The sequence below is a fragment of the Aplidium turbinatum genome, chromosome 10, assembly GCF_918807975.1.
Source record: "Aplidium turbinatum chromosome 10, kaAplTurb1.1, whole genome shotgun sequence".
NCBI lineage: Eukaryota > Metazoa > Chordata > Ascidiacea > Aplousobranchia > Polyclinidae > Aplidium > Aplidium turbinatum.
In genome coordinates, this window is record NC_137481.1 from 19,549,741 (window position 1) to 19,575,266 (window position 25,526).

Sequence of the window (25,526 nt, forward strand, 5' to 3'; positions counted from 1 at the left end):
TGCAAAAAAAAAAACAGAATTATAAAGGGCTACCTCCATCGGTTAGCCTACCACAAAAGCCTCAAATAAGACGTCCAAATGGAAATCAAGCAGATTGATGCCAACGTCCAACACATGTGACGTCACAATGAAGCAAAATGCAATAAATTTATTAAAAGTTAATTGAAAATCAGCAGAGCCCTATTTATAACATATGCATGTCGTTCTACTACTGTAGAGCAGTGGTTCCCAACACGATTTTAAGGCGGCCCATTTCAAAAAAAGTTCAATTCAGTAAAATCTCGCGACCCAAGCAAATTGTCGTAATGTTTTAAAAGCCATACAAGATTGCGTTGCAAACAAACAGCACTACAAAAGCAGTAACTTTTTCCGAAAATAATATATTTATCAAATTACTACAGTAATGAGATAGCTGTGCTTTTTTGCTGTCAGTGAATTTTTGATATCGAGGCGTTATTATTTTGCTTGTCGGCCTCAACTTCTAGCCGGTTTCGCTATTTAGTTTTCAATGCACACATGTCGCTAAATCCAGTCTCACAAAGCCAAGTTGTTGCAAATGGAATCAGTTTTTGAATCACTAATTGTTACGGACAATCGTTCCCCAGATAAAACATCGATTTGCAAAAAGCACTTGCGTTCTGAAAATCAACCTCTAACAACCTATGCTGTAACTCCATTGCTGCACCAAATCCTGGTATAGCATGCCTTTTCAAAAGCCACTTTGTAAATTTATCCTACGTATATTACTATATTATACATTAACATATTTTACTATACGATTAAATCAAATATAGTTATTACTATCTGAAGCCTTTACAAATTGTTTCACCTAACGGATCATCAGAAGGTCTTATTCAAATAGAATCTAAAAATAATATTTAGTATATTTAGTATATTATAGTATATTTTAATTCTATTTGAATAAGACCTTTTGATGATCCGTTAGGTGAAACAATTTGTAAAGGCTTCAGATAGTAATAACTATATTTGATTTAATTTGCTCTGCTTTGCTTTTTTGCTTAGCATTGAGCACTTTTTTGTAGTATTAATAGTTTTCATTGTTTTTTACTATACGATTATATATTATATATATATTATTATATAAAAAATAAATCAATAGCTTTTTTTCCTTGGTCTGAACCTTAAAACATTTGACCAGGCTAACACACACAATAGTATTTCAATAAGATAAATTTATGTTATGGAACCGGTTTTCTTCCATTAGGAATCGTCAGCATAACTGAGTCGAAATAAAAATTAGCCTACATCAATAGATGTCAGCACAACTGAGTCGAAATAAGAATTAGCCTACAATATCAAAAGATGTCAGCATAAATGGACCAAAAACAAACGAAAAATTACAAATTAATTAAATAAATAAAACTGTTCATGACCTCCAATCTTTCATATTCATTTCTTTATTTCTACCTTTTCTTCTCTTCATAGTTTAAGCAAAACGCAACTATCGAATATTGTAATTTCAACTCGACTTAGCTTGACTTAGCTTTAGCTTGAGCAAGTTATACGTTTTTCCCATTTTTTGATTTTTGATTTTTATATTATTATATATTAGATTATATATTATTATGTATAGATTCTATTTGAATAAGACCTTCTGATGATCCGTTAAAGGTGAAATAGGCTGTTAAGGATTCAGATAGTAATAACTATGTTTGATTTAATTCGCTCTGCTTTGCTTCTTTGCTTAGCATTGAGCACTTTTTGTAGTAGGCTATTAATAGTTTTTTTGTTTTTATTTTACTATACGTATATCTTATCATATATTACACCCGAATGGATGAAGATGATCATTACTATCTTTACTCTTCCAGTAGCTACTATACCGTACTGCATAATTTAATACTGTATTTGCCAGATAAGAATGTATCACTAAGTTACTACAAGCTTGCATCTAACTTCCTACTGATTATTATTATCGGCTATTATGTTCGTAACAAAGAAAACGAAGAATAGAATTTATTATCAACTTGTTATTATGTTCGTTCAGAGGATCGCTTGATTTTTCGTAAGATTATTGTTAGGTTGGTTTGGAAAAAATGCTTGCATGCTTGAAACAACTCGGTCACTACATCCTTCATCGGCACTACCAAAGAGTCTCCACCTCTCATTAGCGATACCAAAAACACTCCATCCCTCACTGACCCTATTAAAGATGATTCACCTCTTATTGGCGATACCAAAAACACGCTGCTATATCATTATATTTCTTATGCTCTTACATGTGCGGGAAATTAATTTAAAAAACAAAGCTTTTTTAACTATCTTATCTTGGTAATGAGCTGCCATATTGTGTATTTGTTCTGTAATATATAGGCTAGCCTACTTAATATTGTTGCTGCCAACACTTTATTTCTGTATAAAATCTGTAAATAGTCCTTGTTTTGATAGTCCGTTACCTAATTACAATATGTGTGTGTGTATTAGGCTAGTTTGGTTTTGTTATGTTGTTGGGTTCAGTTGTGTTCTCATTGCTTCAAGAATTGGCGCTCTAGTTGTTTCAGGAACGAGGAGAAGACTGATTCGTAACTAATTCATCTACTTGTTTTACAGTATCAGGTTTGGTGGCCGTGCTTCACTATATTTATCGGTGCATATACCGCAATATTAGATCTTTTCGTGCATGTCTTAAACCATTAAGGTTTTGCCACCTTTTCCTTTTGTTGGTTTTGTTACTGTATTTCTTTTTCACAATATCGTTTCTTTTGCATTCTGACAAAGAAAAATAAATTGAATTGAAAAAAAAAGTTGAACATTTTGTGCAATTAAAAATATTGTAGGCTTACCGTATTTCTAAAGAATGCCAACTTAAAAAAAAAGTAAAAATATGAAGAGATTGTTTAATGATATGCAGTTGAAGTCTGCTGTAAATGACGTCATCGATAAAGCGCTAAACTATAAGGCAGATATCACAACAGAGCTTAAAAAAAAAATATCACATTACTTCATCATTTTCTCATTTGTACTCTCAAAAATTTCATATGCCCATAGGTTTCAACCCATGCAGACATATGGGAAGTTTTTGTGGCGTTTTTTAAACGTAAGACTAACCACAATAAACAATACAGTTTTCCTCTATTTCTGTGAAACGAGTAAAGTTTGAGCTGTTGCAGTTTATACACTTTTTCTTATGATGCAGTTGCATTATGTCGCATTAAATTTCAAAAAATCTTAATTTAGCCCCATAGGCTGCATGGATTTCAACTTTTTTGTCAGTAACTAGGCCTATATGTTTATCAAAGATTGTTTAAAGTTTTGCGTTTGTAAGAATGATAGGATATGTGCTGAAGAGGTCATTGTTGTGTAGCCTGTGCAGGCGCGAATCTAAGAGTTTTTTTCGGGGGGGGCCAGAAAATTTGAAAATCAATTAAAAAGAAAGAAAAAGCTAAACAGATATGAACAATGATACTACGACATATACGATATGCTAGAAAATAGACATTAAAACAACCATTTTCATCAATTGTGATGCCGAGGGACTAATATCAGCTGTTTAGAAGCATATCAAACCATTTGATGCGGAAACATACAATTTTTCACAAAATTTCGGGGGGGGCCCGGGCCCCCTGGGCCCCCCCATAAATCCGCGCCTGAGCCTGTGCAATACCCTTGAATCAGTTTAATGTGTTAGCCTACTCTCTATTTCCTGAGTATAAAATAGCTATATAGTTTCGGTACGCCTTGACCAAATTCAAATGACATTCGAACAAATTTAAATGACTAGTTTTCTGTGTTTTACGATGGAACCATGACTGAAAAAACTGTTTACAGCTGTCTTGCAACATTTTAAAAGTGTTTTAGTGCAATACTAAACAATATTTGAACTTTAAATGCCATAAACAAAAAATGACGTTCATGCAATACAAGGCAATTTTACGCGAAAAGTAATTTCTAGGCTAATGGGGGTTTTGGACAAAAATTTCAAAAAACCTATTCCAGATGTCTTAGAATAGGCCGTAGGCTACTGTTGTATCCTATAATCAGGGCTAAAGTTAAAATTTAAATTATCCCCCCCAATAGGCTATAGGTTATCAACAATAGACCTAGTAGGCTGTCGATCTGATAAACATCCAATGCATACCGACTGGACCCTGCTAAACGATCAAACAATTGAGTACCGGTATAAGGGTTGGCGAAGGAAATTGATCCGCAAAAAAATGAGTTGTTTGTTTGTTTGTTTATCTTTATCCTGCATTGCGGGAAAGCGGACTTGAGCGCTATGCATCGGTGTACGCCTTCCGACATACACCTGACCCACGCTGCAGCCGACGGCAATGTCAGTTTCCGGTTGTCTACTCTACTTATGACTTAAATTTGGTACTACCCATTACTCGAAATCGATCACTGGGTAGAGGCAATTATCGTTAAGTTTCTTGCCCAGAGAAACAACAGCAAGTGCGGGTGGCTGGAGTCGAACATGCAGGCTCTCGACTGCGAGCCCAACGCGCTAACCACTCGGCCACGGCTGCCGACATGACGTTCGATGTTGTTCGATGAGATTTCGGCTGTTAATGCTCAGCTCAAGACGATTCCAGATGTTGTGTTGAACTTGAGAACAAGTAGATGAAGATCTTTACTGAAGACGAACTTACTCCGTTGCTCTACATGCTGGTTAGCATCATCTTCTCCCTTCCGGTCAGTAACGCGTTTGTGGAGCGAGTGTTCTTGTTTGTTTCGGCTCAGTGGACTAACGAAAAAACATAGGCCTACTTAGTACAGTAACATAAAACGACAGTTGAATCCCTGCTTCAAGTAAGTAACCTAGAACTGAGTGAGCTGTCGTGAGACGCAGGAAGTATTTTGTACAAACAAAGAGTAGCTGGAACAGATTGCTTTTGGTGAGCGGTTAGTCGGAGAGACTATCTGACGTAAGACTTCAGCAACGGCCCAACCACTGTTCTTAGGCTGAGAGGTTACGGCACGTCTCCAGGAAAGTATTTCTTCTTAGCCGGAGACTATCAGGGTAAACTACTTTGCTCAGTTGATGATAAACCACAAAAAAAATTTTACTTGAAAGAACTTGTTGATATGATGATGATATTTGAAATACGACACAAACAATAAGAGGCGTTCGCTCATCAACTCACTTGGAACTGAACTCAATAAAAAATTCCACAGATGATATAACAATACAAAACGCACGTCCAGTCAACAGTTTGCTTCCAACTGAATAGTTTTGACGGAATAAAACGAGCGTGCACATGTAGGCTACCAACAGTAGGCTACACTTTCAGCTCAATAAGCTAATAAAAATTCGCTCCAATGAGGCGATTTCTACTTCAATGAAATGTTACTTCAAATTTTAAACCTTTCGGTTTTGTTATCTTTTCTTTTTGTTGGTGCAAAATTCCTGTATTTATCTTATCGTTTTCTACATGATCGCGCCAGCAATGAAAAATAAATTTAATTGAATGACAAATTTCTACAATTCCGCTAGTAGCAGCAACACTCCAAAATAAGTAAATATAAGTACGTCACTGGTTTGTCCTCGGAACCTCAAACAAGTTCAGACAGAAGGTTTTCTAAGTTCTAACTCAAATTGCGGTAACAGAGAAAACATGTCGAAACGAGAATTTGAATGACGGAGACGTGAAGCAATTTTGTTGACTCCAAGAAGGATTCGTGTTCGTCTTCAGTGAAAGGCACATGATTCTGAGCTTTTTGTGAAAGTTAACAAAGTACGGTAAGTACCTATTAAAACATTTTCTACCGTATGTGATCCTAAGCACAGGTGTATCTAATAGCTTTCAGTGGAAGTCTAAGGCTAAGCTCAATGGCATTAGGCCATGCCCCCCATCAAAAATGTTTATTTTGTTTTTACTGTTGTTGTAATTGTGTAGTGCAAATATGCAATTGTTCAAGAGTGACCTTGGGTAGCAGGGCTATATTAACCCCACCTTGTACCCCCTGGGTAGGCTTGCCATTTTGTAGAAATGCAATTTCGGGACGCATTGAAAACTGCACATGAATTTTAATGTAGGCCTAATACAAAAGAATTTAATGCAACTAATTTATTAATATGGGCAAATTACCAATATATGTTTCACCTATTTCATGCCTATTTCACCAACCAAACAAAAGAATTTAATAATATTTATGAGCAAATGAAACAGGCCTAATAATACTTGGCTGTGGCTACACTATGTAGTGTAAATATAGCCTCAATAGTGTTGCCAGATAAGGAATTCTGCCCTAATTTGAGAAAAATTTAAAGCTGTTGAAAACAAAATCTTGTATAAATTTTGAATTTTTTTTTTAATCCTGGGCAAAGATCAAAACCCTAACCTTATTCCTTATTCTAACCCTTACCTTAACCCTTTGTTTGTTTTGTTTTGTTTATCTTTATCCTGCATTGCGGGAAAGCGGACTTGAGCGCTATGCATCGGTGTACGCCTTCCGACGTACACCTGACCCACGCTGCAGCCGACTGCAATATCTGTTTCCGGTTGTCTACTTTACTTATGACTTAAATTTGGTACTACCCATTACTCGAAATCGATCACTGGGTAGAGGCAATTATCGTAAAGTTTCTTGCCCAGAGAAACAACAGCAAGTGCGGGTGGCTGGAGTCGAACATGCAGGCTCTCGACTGCAAGCCCAACGCGCTAACCACTCAGCCACGGCTGCCACTCAGCCCTTCCTAACTTTAATCCTAACTCTGGCAACACCTGATTGTAACTATGGCAACAAGTGGGTAGAAATAGCTACTTTGATAATATTTTTCTGTGCTAAGCACCTTTTTCAAAAATACAGTATTCGATTTTATCTTTTCATAGAGTTCACTACATGTCAAATCAGCATTAATTTTGCAAGTGAGGAGAGCTTTGGCATTCTGTTCTACTAGCATTTCGCCTCTGTCATCAATCCACATATTGTTCATAATTTAAAAAAAATTGCTCAACTGGTGCTGATGTCCCAGGAAAACGAAGCACATACTCGACAAGTTTTGAAAGTTTGGAATCGTTACGTTTTTGTTGATAAAAGTTTGGAACAATTAGATCCACTTTTGTTCAAGATAGGTCGTTGCATTTTGCCATGGTTTTTTCCTCTCACTCTCAGACATGTATTTCTTTACCAAAACATGCTCATCGAAAAGGAAGTCGATGATGTTAATCATTTGCTTTTGAAAAATTTGTTGATATTTTCCGCAGACCCACTTGAGAAAGAATTGCTAAAATGGCTAACTCAAGAATTTTTTTTGCAAATTTCAAATTGAAAATTCCGGAATGAACTGGTTAATCAGGTGAGACAACGGGACAAAGCCTTAAAATTGTGACTGTCCCAGCTGGGTCTGCTACTATTCGGTGAGTCCGATTCGGTGAGTTCCTAACCTCTAACCCCTAACCCTAAAACGGCAATGATAATTAGGCTACGGTACCCGATAATTAAAAAAAAAAATTGAAAAAATCCCCCGTTACGGGATCGAACTGACCGAATCGGACTCACCGAAACAGGCCATTCCGGTCCCAGCTACACCAGGACGTATGGCAAGCCTACCCCTGGGAGCGGCGTCTGTTTAGGGGCCCACTTATTTAAGTTTTTTTAATGATTTTTGGTTATTTAAAATGATAAAATGGTGTAAATATTGCTACAGAAGCTCAATATTCAATAGCTTAGATTATGCAAGGCTCTACGCACCGCTTCCAAACCCTAGTTAATGGTCCCACATCTCTGTTTAGGGCCCACCCATATTTATATTGGTTGGTACAGGGCTTTTCAGCAATTTTAATTAAAAAATGTAGCACTACTGAAAAACTCGACATTTTAGCGTAGGCTGCATCCATTTGTTTTGTTGATCATCATTTGAAATGACCATTTTAATTCAACAAAACCAATAAATCTATGTTATTTGGTTGGAGTTTACAGAAAAAATGATACTCCCCTTCGGTTTTTTTGGAAAATGTTTTTCAACAGTTGAAAAATAAGACTTGTTCAAAATGAAGTGCTTGTGGAATGACGAAGATATTCAACAATGGCATCCAGAAGTGTTGACTGAGATTATCCAGTATACAGTCTACTTTTGCATTTGCGATGAAGTTTTTAATTAAAAAATTTTTTAGGAGGGGGCTTGCATACGTAAGAAAACTCCATGTCACCAAGTTTTTTTGTAACTACCTTATTGAAGTGGGCTGTTTTGCATTCAACCCAGTGTCTTATTTTTTTAAGACAGATATTATTACTGTGTTATTTTTTTTTAACCTCCGGTGATTGACTAATTGAAAACAAACAAATGTGCTAGTTAAATATTTTGTAACAATTTGATGGACTGCTAAATATATATATACTAGTACTACTGTTGACACTGTATTAGCATCTCTTTCTAGTTTTCTTCTTTTTTTCTTCACTGTTTTATGTGTTGTTTTTTTTCTTCTTTTTTTTGCTTAGGCCTATTGAAGGTGGCAGCTGACTTGTAATGCCTTCATGACTGATATTTTTGCTGTATCCACTGGATGGGAAATGAACTTACATAATTGAAGAACTTCATTTTTCAAAATACGGCTATATATTTTTTGATGTCATATCCCGGTTCACACTGGGTGGTTGAAGATTTCGATTAAGTGAGAAAGAAAAGCAAAGAAGCCAATCTTCGTGTCCACCTTCCTGAATACATTTAAGTGTTTTGCCAAAAACACAACCTCATGTTCATGAGGATGTCGGACTGGCTCTCTTTCATCTGCCATACTAGGGCTCTCGGCTATGCTGCTGACAATAGCACTTCTACCAATATTATGCATCACGAGCATCATAGTAGAAGCTGATGTCTTCTCTGAGAGGGAGAATAATAATAATTAGCCTGCATTATTTGCTAATGAGATCCTATAATAGTACATTAATAAGCTTACATCACAATAACATGCATTTCACAAGCATAGAGAAGTGCTTAAGTATGCTTATTGCTTAGTATTGAACAATTCAATTTGATTCCGGCTTTGTAGTATCAAAGAGCATTACAATACAAGTTATATAAGGATCCATGAGCTATAGTGCAACTGACCAATTGAACATTTCAAACATGAAAAGTAAATAACATCAAGCCAGATTCATTATATCATTCATGATGTATCGATAAAGCTGATGCCACCTTAAGGGGGCAGCTTCAGGATTTAAAAGGTACCTAAGTAAATAGTACACTGACACCATCAAAATATGTAAAAAGAAATGATTTGATTTATGTTTACATTGTTTACTCAGGTTTTCCTAAAAAATTTCTTTGTTTTTATATTATTTATATTTTTATAGGGTAACAAGTGGAATAGTTGAAGACTTTTATCATGAAGTCGCTTGCTAGCAAATGCCCATTCTTGACTCGTGTTTCTACCAGCTTCTTGAGGCATGCCGGACAATCTCTTTTGTCGTATGCTCAGAAATGTCCAGTCATGTCAGAATACATGACTCGATATGCTGCCTTGGTGACACTCTCTAATGGCAGGTATGACAAACTTAAACTACTATGGTATTATGCTTGGTTTGGTGATTTTGATGTTTTCATTTGAAATAGAAACCTTGTTCAGCAGGTTAGGGGCAGACTTTTTATAAATTAATAAAACTTGCAACTTTTAAGCATTTTAAGATTGGAAAAAAACATAATTTTACTGCATTGACAAAAGTCATTTTGCTTTTGTTCATCACTTTATGTTCGTATTTTAGGTATTTTTCAACCGCTGCTCCTAATCAGCGTACTGCTCAGCTACAAAGCAATGAAGGTAAGTTTGTACATAAACTGAACTAACTTTTGAAGTAGAAAAAAAAGGCTGTGTTGTCTGGTGATGGACACAAGCCATACAGCGAAATCCGTCATTTCTACATTGACTCAACGTCTGCAGACGTCATGACCCCAGAAAGTATGATCCTAGCAAGCAAAAGTTGTCATCGCTAGATGTGAAAACGATGTAACAGCTACCACTTTTACGACTGGGACAGGCGTTGCGTAGTGAATATAAGAACAACCGCTTGTTGCAGTGTACTTTTGTTGCTAATTATTCCAACGGTATGACAGTTTAAAATTTCAGATTTAAATACGATCTAGAGTTTTATTTCAGTAAAAATACCTTCATCTTGCTTCATCAGTTTTTGTATTCAAATTGGAAAATGCAGCAAGTCTTCGCTTTACCACTGAATTGAAACATGTTACAAAAGTTGTGTGATCTTAGTGTATGTCATATTTTGGAGAAGATTTCTTGGTTGGTAAACTAATTAAGCTGTGGCAATGAACGAACGTCTAATCATTGAATGCGGAAATTGAAGTGACAGGGTGTAGGACAGATCATTTAAAAACTTTTATTGGCGAGTGAAAACGTTGGTGGATTTTCTTGAATATTTTAGTTTCACCTTTCCACATCGTGTTTACTGTGTGTGACAATTTCCATTGTAGCTGTGTGCACTTATGGCCGTTGTCTCCATGTGCGCAGTAAGATAAGAAACAAATTTCTGGTTCTTCCTGCGCCATGAGTCAATATATACACTTCTTTTATGTTCTAGTTCTTTGAACTTGCCAAGTTCCAAGAACATTAGTTTATCACCGCAGTAGACGAGTTTCTGTGAATTCTGTTGCCAGGAATATTATGTTCTGGTTGCTTGTTGTTATACTGGGTAAAGCATTCACAAGCAGTTTTATGTAGACAATTTGTAATCCAAAAAAAAAAATGTTAGCTTTTGCCACGATTCAAATATGACGTCAGGTAAAAGTTTCCCAAATTTACTGCGATGCTCATAAATAGAAGTCGAGTTATTTATACTGCGAACAAGCCGAATTTGTGTGACGTGACTTGTTTATTTTGGCAGAGAAAACTGTTTTATCTCAACATTACGTTGTAGTCACTTTACCAAGTCCAAGTATAGATTGTCTGATGTGAGGTTTTCACATTTAAAGCCTTTATTCACTCAATCACTCACCATATGTAATCATATTGGTATATAATAGTCAATATTGTTTTTATAACTACAGTACAACTACGCATATTTTTTCTGCTTACTTACATGTTATTTGGAAACACTGTGTGCCGTAATCTCATAATTTAATGACGCAGTATAAGCTTTGCTACTCACGTAAGAAACAGTTTACCAGCCTTATTTTTGAATCATAAATCGATTTCGCCATCACAGCATCGCTAGTTTGGTCATGTCAAGACACAAATAAATTGACATGGCTCTTAAAAGAAAAGGCTCTTGACATGATCAAACTGAGGATGCTGTGATGGCGAAATCGATTTATGATTACAAAATGAGGCTGGTAAACTGTTTGTTATATGAGTGGCAAGGCTCATACTTAATGATGTGGGACAGTCAACCGCCACAAGTGGACAGTTTTCTGGGTTGGTTCACAGAAACAGAAAGGTTCTGTTAGACATTTAGACAATTTAAAGACGCGGGCTAGCTTATAATTTAAAGACGCAGGCTAGCTTACAATTTAAAGACGCGGGCTAGCTTACGAATGTTTCTTTACTTAAACCAATAATCATATTTTGTTTTGTTTTTTTCGTTTCTTGCTTCAGTGTCGGCTCCTTGTATCAGCACACGAGTTTATAATGAAGACTTCATTGTCATCAACACTCCATGTATATAAGAACTAAGAAGCCTTGGTATCATGTTAGAGCTTGTCAATAATTATACTTTTGCAAACTCATCGTTGCGTTAGCCTGGCTTCTTATGAATGGATAATTACATTATTATCTCATGGCTTATTTCTTGCCTGCTTCGCCCCGTCGTATATATTGTAGACTAGCCCAATGCATCATCATTTTGTCTTCCTGTATCAAACGTCGTTAGTTTCCGCCTTTTTGCATCGTCATATGGTCTTCAGTTTAAATTCTGCCCCAATCACTTTCTCAGTATAAAAAGTGTGGTTGGTATGACATCTAGCGTTAACTTTCTGCGCATTTCTCAGATTGAGTTTAAGCATAGAAAATAATTAGCTAGAATCTTTTAGGACAACAGAGATTCTGTGTTTGATTGTCTTTCGCTGCCGGCGAAAGGCAAACTTTCGTGTCTTTCGTTGACGTCTGCAGATGTTGAATTAATGTAAATATGACGGATTTTTCTGTCTGGGGTAGGCTATTATATATACTCTCTAGGTTTTAGTAAATCTTGAAATTTGAACGTTCAAGCCATCCCGTTTTAACATCTTTCTACGTGGTATCGATGTGAAAAGCACTAATGCTAGTAGCTAGAAGTAAAAAGAATAGATTGTTGGGACCAACAATTTTTTACAGTTTCTGCATGTATGTGCTTTGCGCGTATTATTTTTTGAACAATGCCATTTCCCGCATTTCCTGACAAATGGTTCCTCTTTGTGGTTTCAGTTGCTTGGTATGTTGATTGAGTTTTCGCCTTAGTGGAGACGGGGGCTTTGAAGCTGTTTGCACAGTGTGAAAAAGTCATTTTTTGTCATAGCTACTTTGGAGATGACATCCAACCTGTGTTAAAAAGGTGCTTGCTTCGTTGGTCTAGTGATGAAGGGTCTGCTACTATTCGGTGAGTCCGATTCGGTGAGATCCTAACCTCTAATCCCTAACCCGTAACCCCTAACCCTAAAACGGCAATGATAATTAGGCTACGGTACGCGATAATTTAAAAAAAAAATTGAAAAAAATCACCAAATAGGGATCGGACTCACCGAAACGGGTCATTCCGAGTGATGAGAATGTGTGGCCAACGGTGCGAAAGTCATTGGTTCGACTCTGTTCGCTAGCATGCCAGAAGAAGGCTTGCTGAGTAATCTGCGATTGTATGTTGTTTGCTTTTAAAGGTCAATGCGACTGTGCAGGAATTGGTTTTGTCTCACGTGTTCATCTTGTGTATATAGTTCAGAAAAATTGCATTGTCATTGAGTCAACAAATTACCTTAGTAACCTTTGTGCCTGCTGTCTATTGCCACCTATCGTGGCCCTGAAGATCGTTTTAACGCATAGCAACGTTTTAAAAATTCAAAATAAGTGTAAAAGTAGAAACTTTTGCCAGCTGGGAAAGTTTCACATTGTTGCGTGCAAAACTTAGGAAAATCAGTGCACAAGAACGTGAAAGAATGGAAGAGAAGTAGATTTGTCAAGTAATTCTGCACTTGAAATTGAACCTGGCTGACTTCATAATCATGCAAAATGCAGATTATTTCAACCTGACTGTGGCAGGGTTAGGCGCAATTAGTTTTGTATGACCACTCTCTTGTCCTTTTTTGTACTGTGCCAGATTTGATTCTAAAAAGGCATGTTTTTGTTTCAATGAAAAATAAAAATAGAACACCAGGAGAATGCTTGCGCATAATTCAAATTTGCTAGTAACTACAACATATCAAAATACTGTTTCTGACGATGAAGTGTATTGGCGGTTTGTTGTGATTTATGTTTAGTCCAACTATTATTGTCCTTAATAAATATTACTTTCAACTTCAGCGATGATAAAAGGTTTTATTTGACCAAACTTTGTGGCTGCCCGAGATTGAAATGATCACTTTTTCACGACGTACTTAGAAAAATGATGCAATCTCATTAACTGCGGTTACTGGAAACTAACTTAAGCTGGTAAAACTAAATGACGTTTTATTGTGAATATTGTTAGAGCGATGTGAAAGAAAATTAGCAACAACTCTTTCGACATAGAGGCAACGGGGAACTACTGCTTCTCGCGAATACTTCATGTTTTTTATCTGATACTGCTTTTCGATTTTAAAAGATTTTTGTTATTTTGCAGCTTCACCCATTTCAGCAAACTTACCGTCCGGGAACCTTAAAGACCCAGCTGCTTTTAAGTGTCCCTTTTTGAGCTGCTCCTCTGGCAGTCACTCGCATTTTCCTCCAAGATTCGCAGAAGAGGAGGTAGATGTGTTTGTGGATGCTCTAGGAGCTGATGAGGACATGGAATCATCCGTGTCTGATCTCTTCCACGATGCTGTGGGAGACGGTAGGTTGTCTACGTTTCTTCAAAAAGAAAATAGATACCTCCTAACGGTGAAATGAAATTTAAATGCAGCAAGTTGATAATTTTTTCCTTATCATGGTGTTAAATACTTAAAGTGTGTTCGTTAACCTTTGTTAAACAACGACTATCGTTGGATTTGATGAATTGCTGTCGCATAACTACTGACGAGTGACGACAGTAGGTTTTATTTCATAGTTTGACCTGTTGGTGGGGGCTTGGGTTAAATTATATGTATAGAAAGCACATAGCAAGAAGCAACTCGTTGGAAAATTCCATGTTGACTGGGATGGTGCTAGGCAAACGAACAACAGGACGACAAAAAATGAAATATTTTGACAATATCAAGCAAATTACAGGAATAAAAAGCATGCCGGAAGCACTGACAAAAACAAAAAACATAACAAAATGGAAGCAGTTCATAAGGGAGATTACAGCTGATCAAACATGATCAATCTATTGAAGAAGATAGGAAGCACACTTCGATTTTATAAAAATACAGCTGTTTACACCCGTTGATAGTCAGGCTATGATTTTGTGACGTAACAATCACAATTGTGAGAAAACAAAAGGCAATCCACCAGACTAAATTGTTATGTAACATATGGCTGCGTCATAGTAACATACTCGTTTGGCTCAATATCATTGGGTTACTTACTGGAACACCTATTTTTATGTGATGCTTATTTTGTGCAACTTTCTTCTGAAAAGATGAAGCGAGGATTGAGAATATTTGAGGTAGTTTTGAAGCACATTACTTGTAGGCGGTATACGAAACTTATACGTTTGTCTGTCACAATTACAACGATTCATTTTCACATTTTTATGTGTTCTACGTCAAATTTATGACGTCAAGTAGCTCATTATAAGACAACTGTTAGATGAGATAGTCAATTATCCGATACGAAAATTATGAATTGTGTAAGCTCTGTTTACCTACTAGTCCGGCATTATCAGTCCATCATTATCGTAACCTTTTGGCGCGTTTTATCAAAAGTTTTGTTTTTCTTACGTCAACGCTTACTTTTGAACGAGTTCAATACTTTCCTTTTCCTTTTTGTTGAATTTTGATATCGCTATTTATTCGAAGCAGTCGTCACAGTAAGAGTGGTTCTACCAGTTTATTTGCGCAAAGTGGTTCTGCTGTTAGGTGTTGACTCGTACTAGGCAGCACAAAACTCAATGCATTGTTTGTTTTTAGAACACGAGAAGTTGAATTACGTTTTCTGCGTTATAGAATTGCCATGGTAAACTCGTAGCAATTATTCTGTTATTTTCACAAGCTTTAAATTTTGATCAAATATTTTTAGAAACTCGCTTAAGGTTATTTGATTTTTATGTTCAACCAAAATTAACCATCATCTTGTACTGTATATTAACCCAGTGATGTGGAAACTAAATGGTTAATTGGGAGAATGAGTTTTTTCGCTTCCCTTTTCCGCCGTACTATTTTGAATTTCTACATAAAAATCTTAGTGAAACTGTAGGAAACCTTATCAAATGATTGATGCCCTCATATTTAGATCTCTCACATTGTGATGATTTTGCCACCAACATTCTCGATACCATTAAAGAAGGCATTGTGACGTCATCAGGCGAGGTTTACTCTGCCGAGTCTCTCAACCATGACCACGGTAGGTTGAGAGAAAAATCCGTCAATTTGACCCTTGTTTTTGCTTGAAAACATCTTTAAAAGTATGCTTGGTGTTTGCTTTCTTCCCCAAGTTTCAAGTGTTTAATTATGCTAAAATAATTGTCCCTAAATATTAAACGATGTGAACATTTAATCTTGGTAATCTTTTCGGTTCGAGTCTAATTTACTCCACCTACCATGCACAGGTGTGGGCTTCGACTACGATCGCTTCATGTCCGGCAAGGTGGCGGAAAAAAAGAAAGATCACTCGTACAGAGTCTTCAAGAAGGTATATTCCAGTCTTAAAACGTTGGATCAATGTCAACAGAACTTGTTCTATGAGCTGAATTGGCAATGGATAACGTAGTTGGTTTCATCTGAGCTAGAACTTCTTTTGAATATATTGAATAAACCGAATTTCTGAATCCCAACCAGCAAATTAGTTTTTTTTGTTTCGACGTCTGCATACGCTGAACAAATGTAAAAAAGGACTGACTTGCCCGCTGGGATATTGCGATTGCATAAGAGATGTTAGTTTTTTGAAATATGATATTGAACATTTTGTAAAGAGGCTTAAATTTTTCAATGATTCACTGCAAACGTAATACTTATATGTAGTTCATGGCAAGTTACTACCAAGCTAACAAGAACGAGGCATTTACATTTTTTTTTCTGTTTTGGTCATTATGGTGATCTTCAGTAACACAATCACGAATGCTCCACTGATATTTGCGCAATAGTACTGCGATAAAACAGACGATTATTAATATTTCTTCGGCAGCTGAGTCGTGAAAGCCGCGAGGCATATCATTCGATAACTAATTTAACTGCATATACGGGTCTGCTACTATTCGGCGAGTCCGATTCGGCGAGTCCGATTCGACTAGTCCGATTCGGCGAGTTCCCTATTCGGCGAGAGCCTTTTTCGGCGAGTGCCCTATTCGGCGAGTTTTTGAAATTTGTGAAAGGAAATTATCGGATACCGTAGCCTAATTACAATTGCCGTTTTTACATCGTTTTAACGTCGCTAAACGTTGAAATCGTGCAGAAAGGAATAAAAATAAAATGTTTAAACTATTAAATTACAATTCGTCATGTCAGTTTAGTTGTTTTTATTTCTGACCATCATATGAAAAACAATACACGTCAACATAGCAAAGGGGTAGAAAAAGGTAGAAGCGACAAAACACGAACGTTGAAACGTGCTTGTGACCGAAGTAAGTTATTGAGTTGAAAGAAACATACGCACCGACTTCCGGGGGGCGGCGCCCCCCGTAAATTTATGGTTGAAGGGCAACAAAAATGGTGATGACAAGTGGTGTTTCAAAGATAAAACACTTCGTGAAAGAGATTTAGATAATTTAAACGGACTTAAAGAATGCCGAAAGCAAGAAAAGCCTACGTTGCTCTTGCCCGCAAAACAGCAGCTGATCGCATGGCTTTCTCATACGGTATGGAAGTTTCAAAGTAGATGGTAGAGTAACTTGCACTGCTGGAATAGTCACGTAACTATTCACTGCAATATTAAGTAAACCAGCTAAATTAGACGCGCTATTTTCAACGAGGTCTTCCCGCTGTGAGACAATTATGATTCAACAGAACGCATTGTTTTCTTCGCAATGTGTGAGAATTAAATCGAAAACCGATAAAAGAAAAGGTGTTTAATGGTCTTGGTCGCAGATATTGCCTGCATTAACGACGTCTCTTACCGCTATTATCACCTAGCTAACCTGACATCATTGTTTTATGCGACCGCTAAGGTTTGACATCGACTTCAACGATCATGGAATGTTACGTTATAATAAGAACGATTATATCCTACACGCAAAAATAAAAAAATTGATCTCCTCTTTCTGTTTTGTCTCGTGAGCTTTGCATATTGCTCAACAAGTGCATAAAGTTTAGAATTGACAAGAAATCATTGAATTTGAAAATTAAGTTTAAATCACTGCAAATAAACGTATTCAAAAGTTTTACTTAGGCCGACGCGATTTCACACTCCGTAATCTACGTCGACAATGATTTTTAGTGCGTTCATTTTGAAAATTGCCGAGCTGGAGACAACAGCTTGTCCCGTGTTAGTTGAACTTGTCTTTTTGAGGTGAAAATCACGTGGGAACATCTCGACCTTTACTCGAGTATAGCCTACTGTATTCAATAAAAGACTATAAAGACTTTCGATAAAAAACAGAAGAGAAAACACTTCGCCGTTGTCAACGCTTTGAAAGTAATTAGCGAAACGAGGTTAATAAAACTGATAGCGGGTTTTCACTCTGCTTGAGATCATGATTTTTGCGTTTTATTTCGATAACTTCACTGTCTTGATCGTTGTTATTCACTCGCACGAAAAGGAAATGAATCGGCTTGTTTTCCAACAGTTCCAATTATGAGCTAACAATTTCAAAAATTTTACGACTAGGCGTACTGCATGCGTAAAACTAATCCTTTCAAGCAGCGCTTCTAATAAATACGGTTTGGGACCTATTTGTTAATATAAACAAGACACTAAGCTTAATTAAAGACTATTTTAATTGAGTAAAATAGCGTTATGGTTATGACGTCATCACCTTTCTCGCCCCCCAAGGTTTTTTGAAAAGTCGGCGCCTATGGAAAGAAATTTGGCACGGTCGCAACACCTTCAGAAAAATTTAAGATATGAAGGGAAAATAAAATAAAGAAAATGTTACAAAAAAAAATAAAATAAATTTTGTTTATGTCTATAAGTTAGTACTTTTGAATAGTTAAAATGATTAGTTTGGATCAACAAATGTGTGGCCTACAGCTTGGATTGAAAGGAAATTATCGGGTACCGTAGCCTAGTTATCTCGACCAGCAAAAATTTGTTCCAAGAACACAGTTCATTTTTACATTGTAGTAACAGAATGAAAAGGCTAACCAAATGTGTGGCCTATCGTGTTAACGTCGCTAAACGTTGAAATCGTGTAGAAAAGGGAGCTTTTGCTGACTAGGATACTTTGAAACTGAGAAACATTCACAGAAGCCTTTCGATTTGTTCCAAGAACCCAGTTAGCCTAACAGTTCATTTTTACATTGTAGTAACAGAATAAAAAGGCTAACCAAATGTGTGGCTTACTGTAGGCCGCCTACAGCTTGGATTGAAAGGAAATTATCGGGTGCCGTAGCCCAGTTATCCCGACCAGCAAAAATTCACAGAAGCCTTTCGAATTGTTCCAAGAACCCATTTAGCATAACATTTCATTTGTACATTGATTCAACGTCTGAATACATTATCTTAAAAATGCAACGTATCGTAGGGCTTCTGTGAATGTTTTTCAGTTTCAACGTATCCTAGTCAGCAAAGTTCTCTTTTCTACACGATTTCAACGTTTAGCGACGTTAAAACGATAGGCCACACATTTGGTTAGCCTTTTTATTCTGTTACTACAATGTAAAAATGAACTGTTAGGCTAACTGGGTTCTAGGAACAAATTTTTGCTAGTCGGGATAACTAGGCTACGGTACCCGATAATTTCCTTTCAATCTAAGCTGTGGGTCACACATTTGTTGATCCAAACTAATCATTTTAACTATTCAAAAGTACTAACTTATAGACATAAACATGATGTTTTTTGTAACATTGTTTGGTTTATTTTCCCTTCATATCTTAAATTTTTCTGAAGGTGTTGCGACCGTGCCAAATTTCTTTCAACTCAATAACTTACTTCGGTCACAAGCACGTTTTAACTTCGCGTTTTGTCGCTTCTACCTTTTTCTCGACCTTTGCTATGTTGACGTGTACTGGTTTTGATATGATGGTCAAAAATAAAAACAACTGAACTGACATGACGAATTTTAATTTAATAGTTCAAACATTTTATTTTTATTCCTTTCTGCACGATTTCAACGTTTAGCGACGTCAAAACGATGTAAAAACGGCAATTGTAGTTAGGCTACGGTACCCGATAATTTCATTTTAAAAATTTCAAAAACTCGCCGAATAGGGCACTCGCCGAAAAAGGCTCTCGCCGAATAGGGAACTCGCCGAATCGGACTAGTCGAATCGGACTCGCCGAATCGGACTCGCCGAAACGGGCCATTCCGGCATATACAGTATGCACCGAGCTACTCCCAAATATCAATGAACGTTTTGAACCTTACAATGTTTTGCCACCTTTTTCTGTGACTGGTGTGTTGGTATATTCCATATTGCATAGTTGTCGTATTCTGAACACCGGGACCAAACACGAAATTAAACCTGCCACCACTCACATACGTAGGTAAACCGGCAGGCAGAGACATTCCCATATGCCGAGCATCACTCAGTCGAAGGTGACGAAGCCCTGGCCAGCAGGGTGTCGGTCTGGTGCAGCAACGATTACTTGGGGATGAGTCGCCATCCTAAAGTTTTGCAAGCAATCAGGTTAGTGCTGAGGTCGCATATTGTTTTGCCTTCAATCAATGTAAAAAAGACAGATTTTGTTAACCGGGTTATGTCATAATGCAAATTTAAAATCGTCTTCTTCGTCGTGTGAGCCTCTGGGGACGAGTGTCTATTCTTTTACCACCCAAGATTCACGATGTACCCTGACTACACTGGAAGGCCACTAGATAGTGCTCAGCCAGTCTTTGGTTTTATCATCCAAGACACGAGAACCTTCCTCTTGCTGATGTCCTTTTGAGTTACAGAGGTTCAAGCTTTATAAAACTGTAAGCAACATGTCATGTTTTACTCGCTATTAGGACACATAAAGTGACTCTCAACCAAGTATTCAGCAAGGAATTGAAGATTATCTAAAGAATAAATTTCCTGGCAATGAAATTAGTTTCCGATTGCTTTATCAATCGCTTCATCTGTGGTGAATTATAAGTGCTTGCTGCAGCTAGTAGGTCACACTATAAGCATGTTGTGTGCTTTGTGAGTTAGGTCAGCACGAATGGAATCAATCAAACGTCTGTCCCAGAAACGCAAGAGGTTTTAGGGCAAACTGAGCAATTCTAACACATTGAGATGACGTAAGAATACATCAGAAAGACTAAAACAGTCTATTTGAGGAATCCTTACTTTACAGCTCACCTTGACTGGTTCTATATGTAAGTTTGTTTTTTTTTCAGAGACACTGTCGACAGGTACGGAGCCGGTGCTGGTGGAACTCGCAACATCTCCGGTACATCCTCACTCCACGAAGCTCTTGAAGAGGAGCTTGCTGATCTGCATCATAAACAATCCGCTCTTCTATTTTCATCTTGCTTTGTGGCGAACGATTCAACTCTGTTTACCTTGGCAAAGATAATGCCAGGTATGCTCTTATTACTGAAAGCTGTTTTTTTTTTCGCTAAGACTTTTCGGTCATTTGTCCGAAATGACTTGAAAAAATTCGGTCATTTTTTTATTTATTTTGGTCGTTTTTTAGGATGAAAATGTTTCCTTTCAAGTAGCTGATACAAACCAAAATTTGCACTTCATGACTAGCTACAACATTAAGTTTCGCTGAGAAACAAACGTTGTCGTGTTTTATCTAAGAAAAGTTAGAACAGACAAACGTTTCTTCAACGTTCATCAGCGAAACTCAACCTTGCAACACCCGGGCCCAGACATCTTTTATTGCACCGAATTGAGTGTATATTTTTCGGACATTTTGACCGAATTGACTATATTTTTTTCGGACATTTTGCTAAAAAATCGGTCAATGACCGATAAATGACCAAAAAAAATAAACCCAGACTGAAAGTTATAGTTAGGGCCGACATGTTTAGAAAAACCCTCTAGCATTGTATGGAAAAGTTTTTATCTGTGAAGAAACCGATTTTCGGTGCATGTTTATGAAGCTGGATTTTTCCACCAATTTATACTAGTGAGTTTTAATCTATGATTTTAACAATTGTATATCTTGTAACTTGAATAACTAGTCTGCCACTGATAACATTAAAGATTTTATAACCACTTTTTTACAATAGGTCAACGTCTTACAGTGTTAAATCAACCATGGCCATTTAGATGAAGCTATGAATTAACAAAACGTTAAAAATTTTGTTCACTAATTTTTGTTTAAGTTTCAAATTATTTAGCAAGTTCGGCTGAGAAGTCGTGCAAGCAGCCATTTCCACTATCTGGGTTCGTTTTTAACAACAACAAACGCGGTGTGACAAATTTAAAACGCATCTAAAAGAGCAGGAAGGAAAGAAAGCAATAAAACGCACCACGAAACGTATCGTAGCACTTCATGCGCAGTTGCGAGTTATCTCATTGCGATCTTGTGACTGCGCCACTATCAAAGAAAGTAGTTACTCAATTAGTAAAAGAAAGCGTGTGCTTTGATGTTGCCATATGTTGATCCAATGTAACAAGTCTGATTCCACGTCTTGAAACTACTCATTCTACATCCTTGGTAGGCAATTATAGTACAAACGTACATCTCATTATTTCATCGAATTGCATTTTCGGTGTCTGAGTTTTAACTACACCCAACTTGTCGTTGACCAGATGCCTCACGCCTAGCATGAAATCTGCCCCAATAATGTTGTTGGCGATATGCTGTGTGTTCGCTGTGCTAGTGAGTGTCCAGCCGTGCGTTGATTGCCAGAAAATTAGTGTGTTTTGTATCTCACCTTACTACACTGATGAGTTCGAAAATTAAAGTTCATTTTATGTTTTTGCATCATCACACATCGTAGCGAGGCGTGTTATGCCAAGTAGAAATCCACCAGAGTGACAAATCTCACTTAAAAGATCATGATAATCAAATGCCAATACAAACTCGTTCCTACAATGACATCTTGTGACTTCATGACGATTGAAGTTTAACAAACTTCCTGAGCGAAAGTCAACACTGTCAAAACTTCATTCAGCTCGCAAGATTGCTTGTTTTTACATTGATTCAACGCCTGAGGACGTTGAATCGGTGTAAAAAGACTTGTTTTGCGAACTAGGTGCACTGTTGGCATAATGATGCAGCAATACCTGCTTGTAATGGACCCCTGTTTTGACTTGGTTGTTTTATGCAAACAAAAGTCTCACAATAGAAACGAAAATGCGTGAAAGCACAGAAACCTTAAGCCTCCACCCAAACATAACTCATGTTTCAATAGATCTTTTTATCATCGTGCGTCTCTTCATACACCGTTGCATTCATCACGTCAATGTGCTGCACTTAGCGCTTTGTTGGTTTTACAATTGCTTTTGTTCTTTTTAATGAAATACCATCTCTTCTTTGCTGTGCTACCATTTGTCTTTTAACAACAACCCAGACAGCAAATCAACCGTTTTTTTACATTGATGCAACGTCTACAGGTGTTGAGTCAAATGTAAAAAAACGATTGATTTGCTCTCTGGATACTGCGTTGTCATTTGTCTAACCTTGTGACTTTTGATTCTCCAAAGGATGCGAGATCTATTCGGATGCTGGGAACCACGCGTCGATCATCCACGGCATCCGCAACAGCGGAGTCCCAAAGTTTGTCTTTCGCCACAATGACCCTGTCCACTTGGAGGAGCTACTCAGCCGATCGGATCCGTCAATTCCCAAAATCGTAGTTTTTGAAAGCGTTCACTCAATGGATGGTACGTTCTCATGGGTTGTCTCATGTACCCTTCTCATTGCTAACCATCAGTGGATTGTTTCCGCTGTTCTATCGTGTGCCCTGAATTATTTATCGCCTTGTACATCACAAATTGCAGATTTGAAATCGTTTACTCCCTTACTCCCAGTCGGATTTCAACCACAATCCCTTGATAAGTTTACAGAGCCTAAAAGATCACTATTTTCAAGTGACCATCCTTGTAACTACTTGATTCTGTAGAAGAAAAAAAATACTGACAACTATGCTGTATTGCTGTAGTATTGTTTAATCATCAAACTACAAGTGCTTCAGAAGCCTGGCTAAAATTGTTTCTAAAATCTTCAGGTGCGGTCTGCCCGCTGAAGGAGCTATGTGATGTGTCTCACAAGTACGGCGCCATCACGTTCGTCGATGAGGTCCACGCGGTTGGCTTATACGGAAAGCGTGGTGGTGGGATCGGTGAGAGAGACGGCTTGCTCGACCACATCGACATCGTGTCTGGGACGTTAGGTAGCCTGCTGTAGATCGATTAGAATTTGTTGACCTTAGCCTTTCATTCAGTTGCGAATTTTGTCATGCAACTTTTTTGTGTCGTTTAGGAAAAGCGTTTGGAAACGTTGGAGGATACATCGCCAGCACCTCATCTCTCATTGACACCGTCCGGAGTTATGCTGCTGGTTTCATCTTCACCACCGCTCTTCCTCCGATGAATCTAGCCGGAGCATTAGCCGCTGTCTGCATCCTCAAGTCGGAGGAAGGACACGCTCTACGTTCTCGGCATCAAAAAACTGTCTCCACGATACGAAAAATGCTCTTATCCGCTGATCTTCCTGTTGTCCATTGTCCTAGCCACATCATCCCAATCCATGTGAGTGAAGAAGAAGTCGTCATAACTGACTCAATGATCATGTCTGTTGTCCAACCTTGTAAATTAAAGCAAATAGTCTTGGGATAATCGTGGTTGTAAATCCGGTAGTTGTGATATCGTTGACGTCACGATAAGAATCACAAGTCACCAGTTGTTAGATCAGTTTTCATCCTTTTTGCATCGATTTTCATCAGGTTGGAGATCCAGAGAAAAGCACAGTTCTATCCGATCTACTGATGAAGAAATACGGGATTTACGTTCAAGCAATCAACTTCCCAACCGTTCCTAGAGGAGAAGAGATGCTGAGAGTCGCACCCACGCCTGGACACAACGAGGACATGATGAGGTATGGTTGTAAAATTGTCTTCGCTGAAAAATAGTTTTAAGTGTGCATCTTGTGGGCTCAGTTGAAGATTGAGAAAACGACAAGGAAAATGATTTTTGACATAAGGTTTGAGATATCATCGTGAAGTTGTTGCCACTTCAATATCGCTGAAAAGCCCTCGTGTGACGCTTGAATTGGCCCCGGTTTGATGCCGCATTCGGATTTGTCTTTGGCAGAACACTAAAGCCATGTCTGAAGGCGGACACGAAGATTGACCCGTCCATTTGATCGAAATCTTCAACCACTAACGCGGCCCGAATATGGTCGAAAAATTCTTGCTTCTACTGTATTTGAAAAAATCAATACGTTAAAAATTATCCTTTTACGATTGTACGCAACTTTCATGCTTGTGACAGCAACCTGTTTGGAGAACTGAAAAACAACATCTCTCTTTGTTTTGTAGATACTTTGTGAAAAGCCTTAAAAGGGCTTGGTCTGAGGTTGGTCTCCCAAGCAATGTCGGTCACCACTTAGTGGAGAGGTGCGAATACTGCCAGAAGCCGATCCAGTTTGAGTTACTCGCGTCCCGCGTTCGATTCCCTACCTACATACCATGCCAGGCTACCTCTGCTTAATGTTACTGAATGCGATTAATTCTAAATTCTAGTAACGTTACTGGGGAAAAGTTTATATCATTGCTTTTAAAAATCATAACTTTTTAGCCAAGTAATTTGTTTCCATTGCTAAGCAGTTTATAGAAAAATATGTTCGTATTGTTTTGGTATCCAAGATTAAGATATATAGATGAAAGATAATTTTTGCAATTGTTGTATTTTTAACATTGATCCAACACTAGCTGATGTGAAATCAATGCTCAATTGATTGTATTCCCCTTAACCGTGATTTTTCAAGTCACTCAAAAGTATGTTATGCAAAATAAGGTCTTTTGATTTATTTCTGAAACTGTTGCAGAAAAGTATGTAGGCTAAGTGGCAATTTTTGTTTATCAAAAGATTTGATCGCTTATAACGGTGTACGCACATTGTGCACTTTTATGGGTTGCATAACATATCAGACACATTTAGCCATTTTTTCATTGATGCAATGTGTTTTTCATCTAAAAGCCGCAGATTTCCATCAAATGAGATTTGTATCCTCTTAATTTACACCTGTTAACGTTCAATCTATCTAACTTTGGATTTGTGCGCCGGAGCGTTCTTTGCACTTGGATGAAGAATAAAAGAGAGTATATCTTT

General features: G+C 37.5%; 1 protein-coding gene across 2 annotated transcripts; it reads left to right on the plus strand.

Annotated features, from left to right (window-relative positions):
* Positions 1-5,520: 5,520 nt before the first annotated feature.
* Positions 5,521-25,526, plus strand: LOC145777922 (5-aminolevulinate synthase, non-specific, mitochondrial-like). Of its 2 annotated transcripts, XM_082589285.1 has the most exons (13): positions 5,521-5,701; positions 9,259-9,448; positions 9,667-9,722; positions 13,702-13,911; positions 15,450-15,560; positions 15,766-15,848; positions 19,798-19,940; positions 20,633-20,817; positions 22,899-23,078; positions 23,423-23,587; positions 23,677-23,945; positions 24,140-24,291; positions 24,734-25,526. In XM_082589285.1, the coding sequence occupies exons 2-13, from the start codon at positions 9,291-9,293 to the stop codon at positions 24,903-24,905; spliced, it is 1,884 nt and encodes a 627-aa protein (XP_082445411.1). In that variant the 5' UTR covers positions 5,521-5,701; positions 9,259-9,290; the 3' UTR covers positions 24,906-25,526. The 2 variants fall into 2 exon arrangements, with proteins under 2 accessions (XP_082445411.1, XP_082445412.1); XM_082589286.1 differs by lacking the exon at positions 15,450-15,560.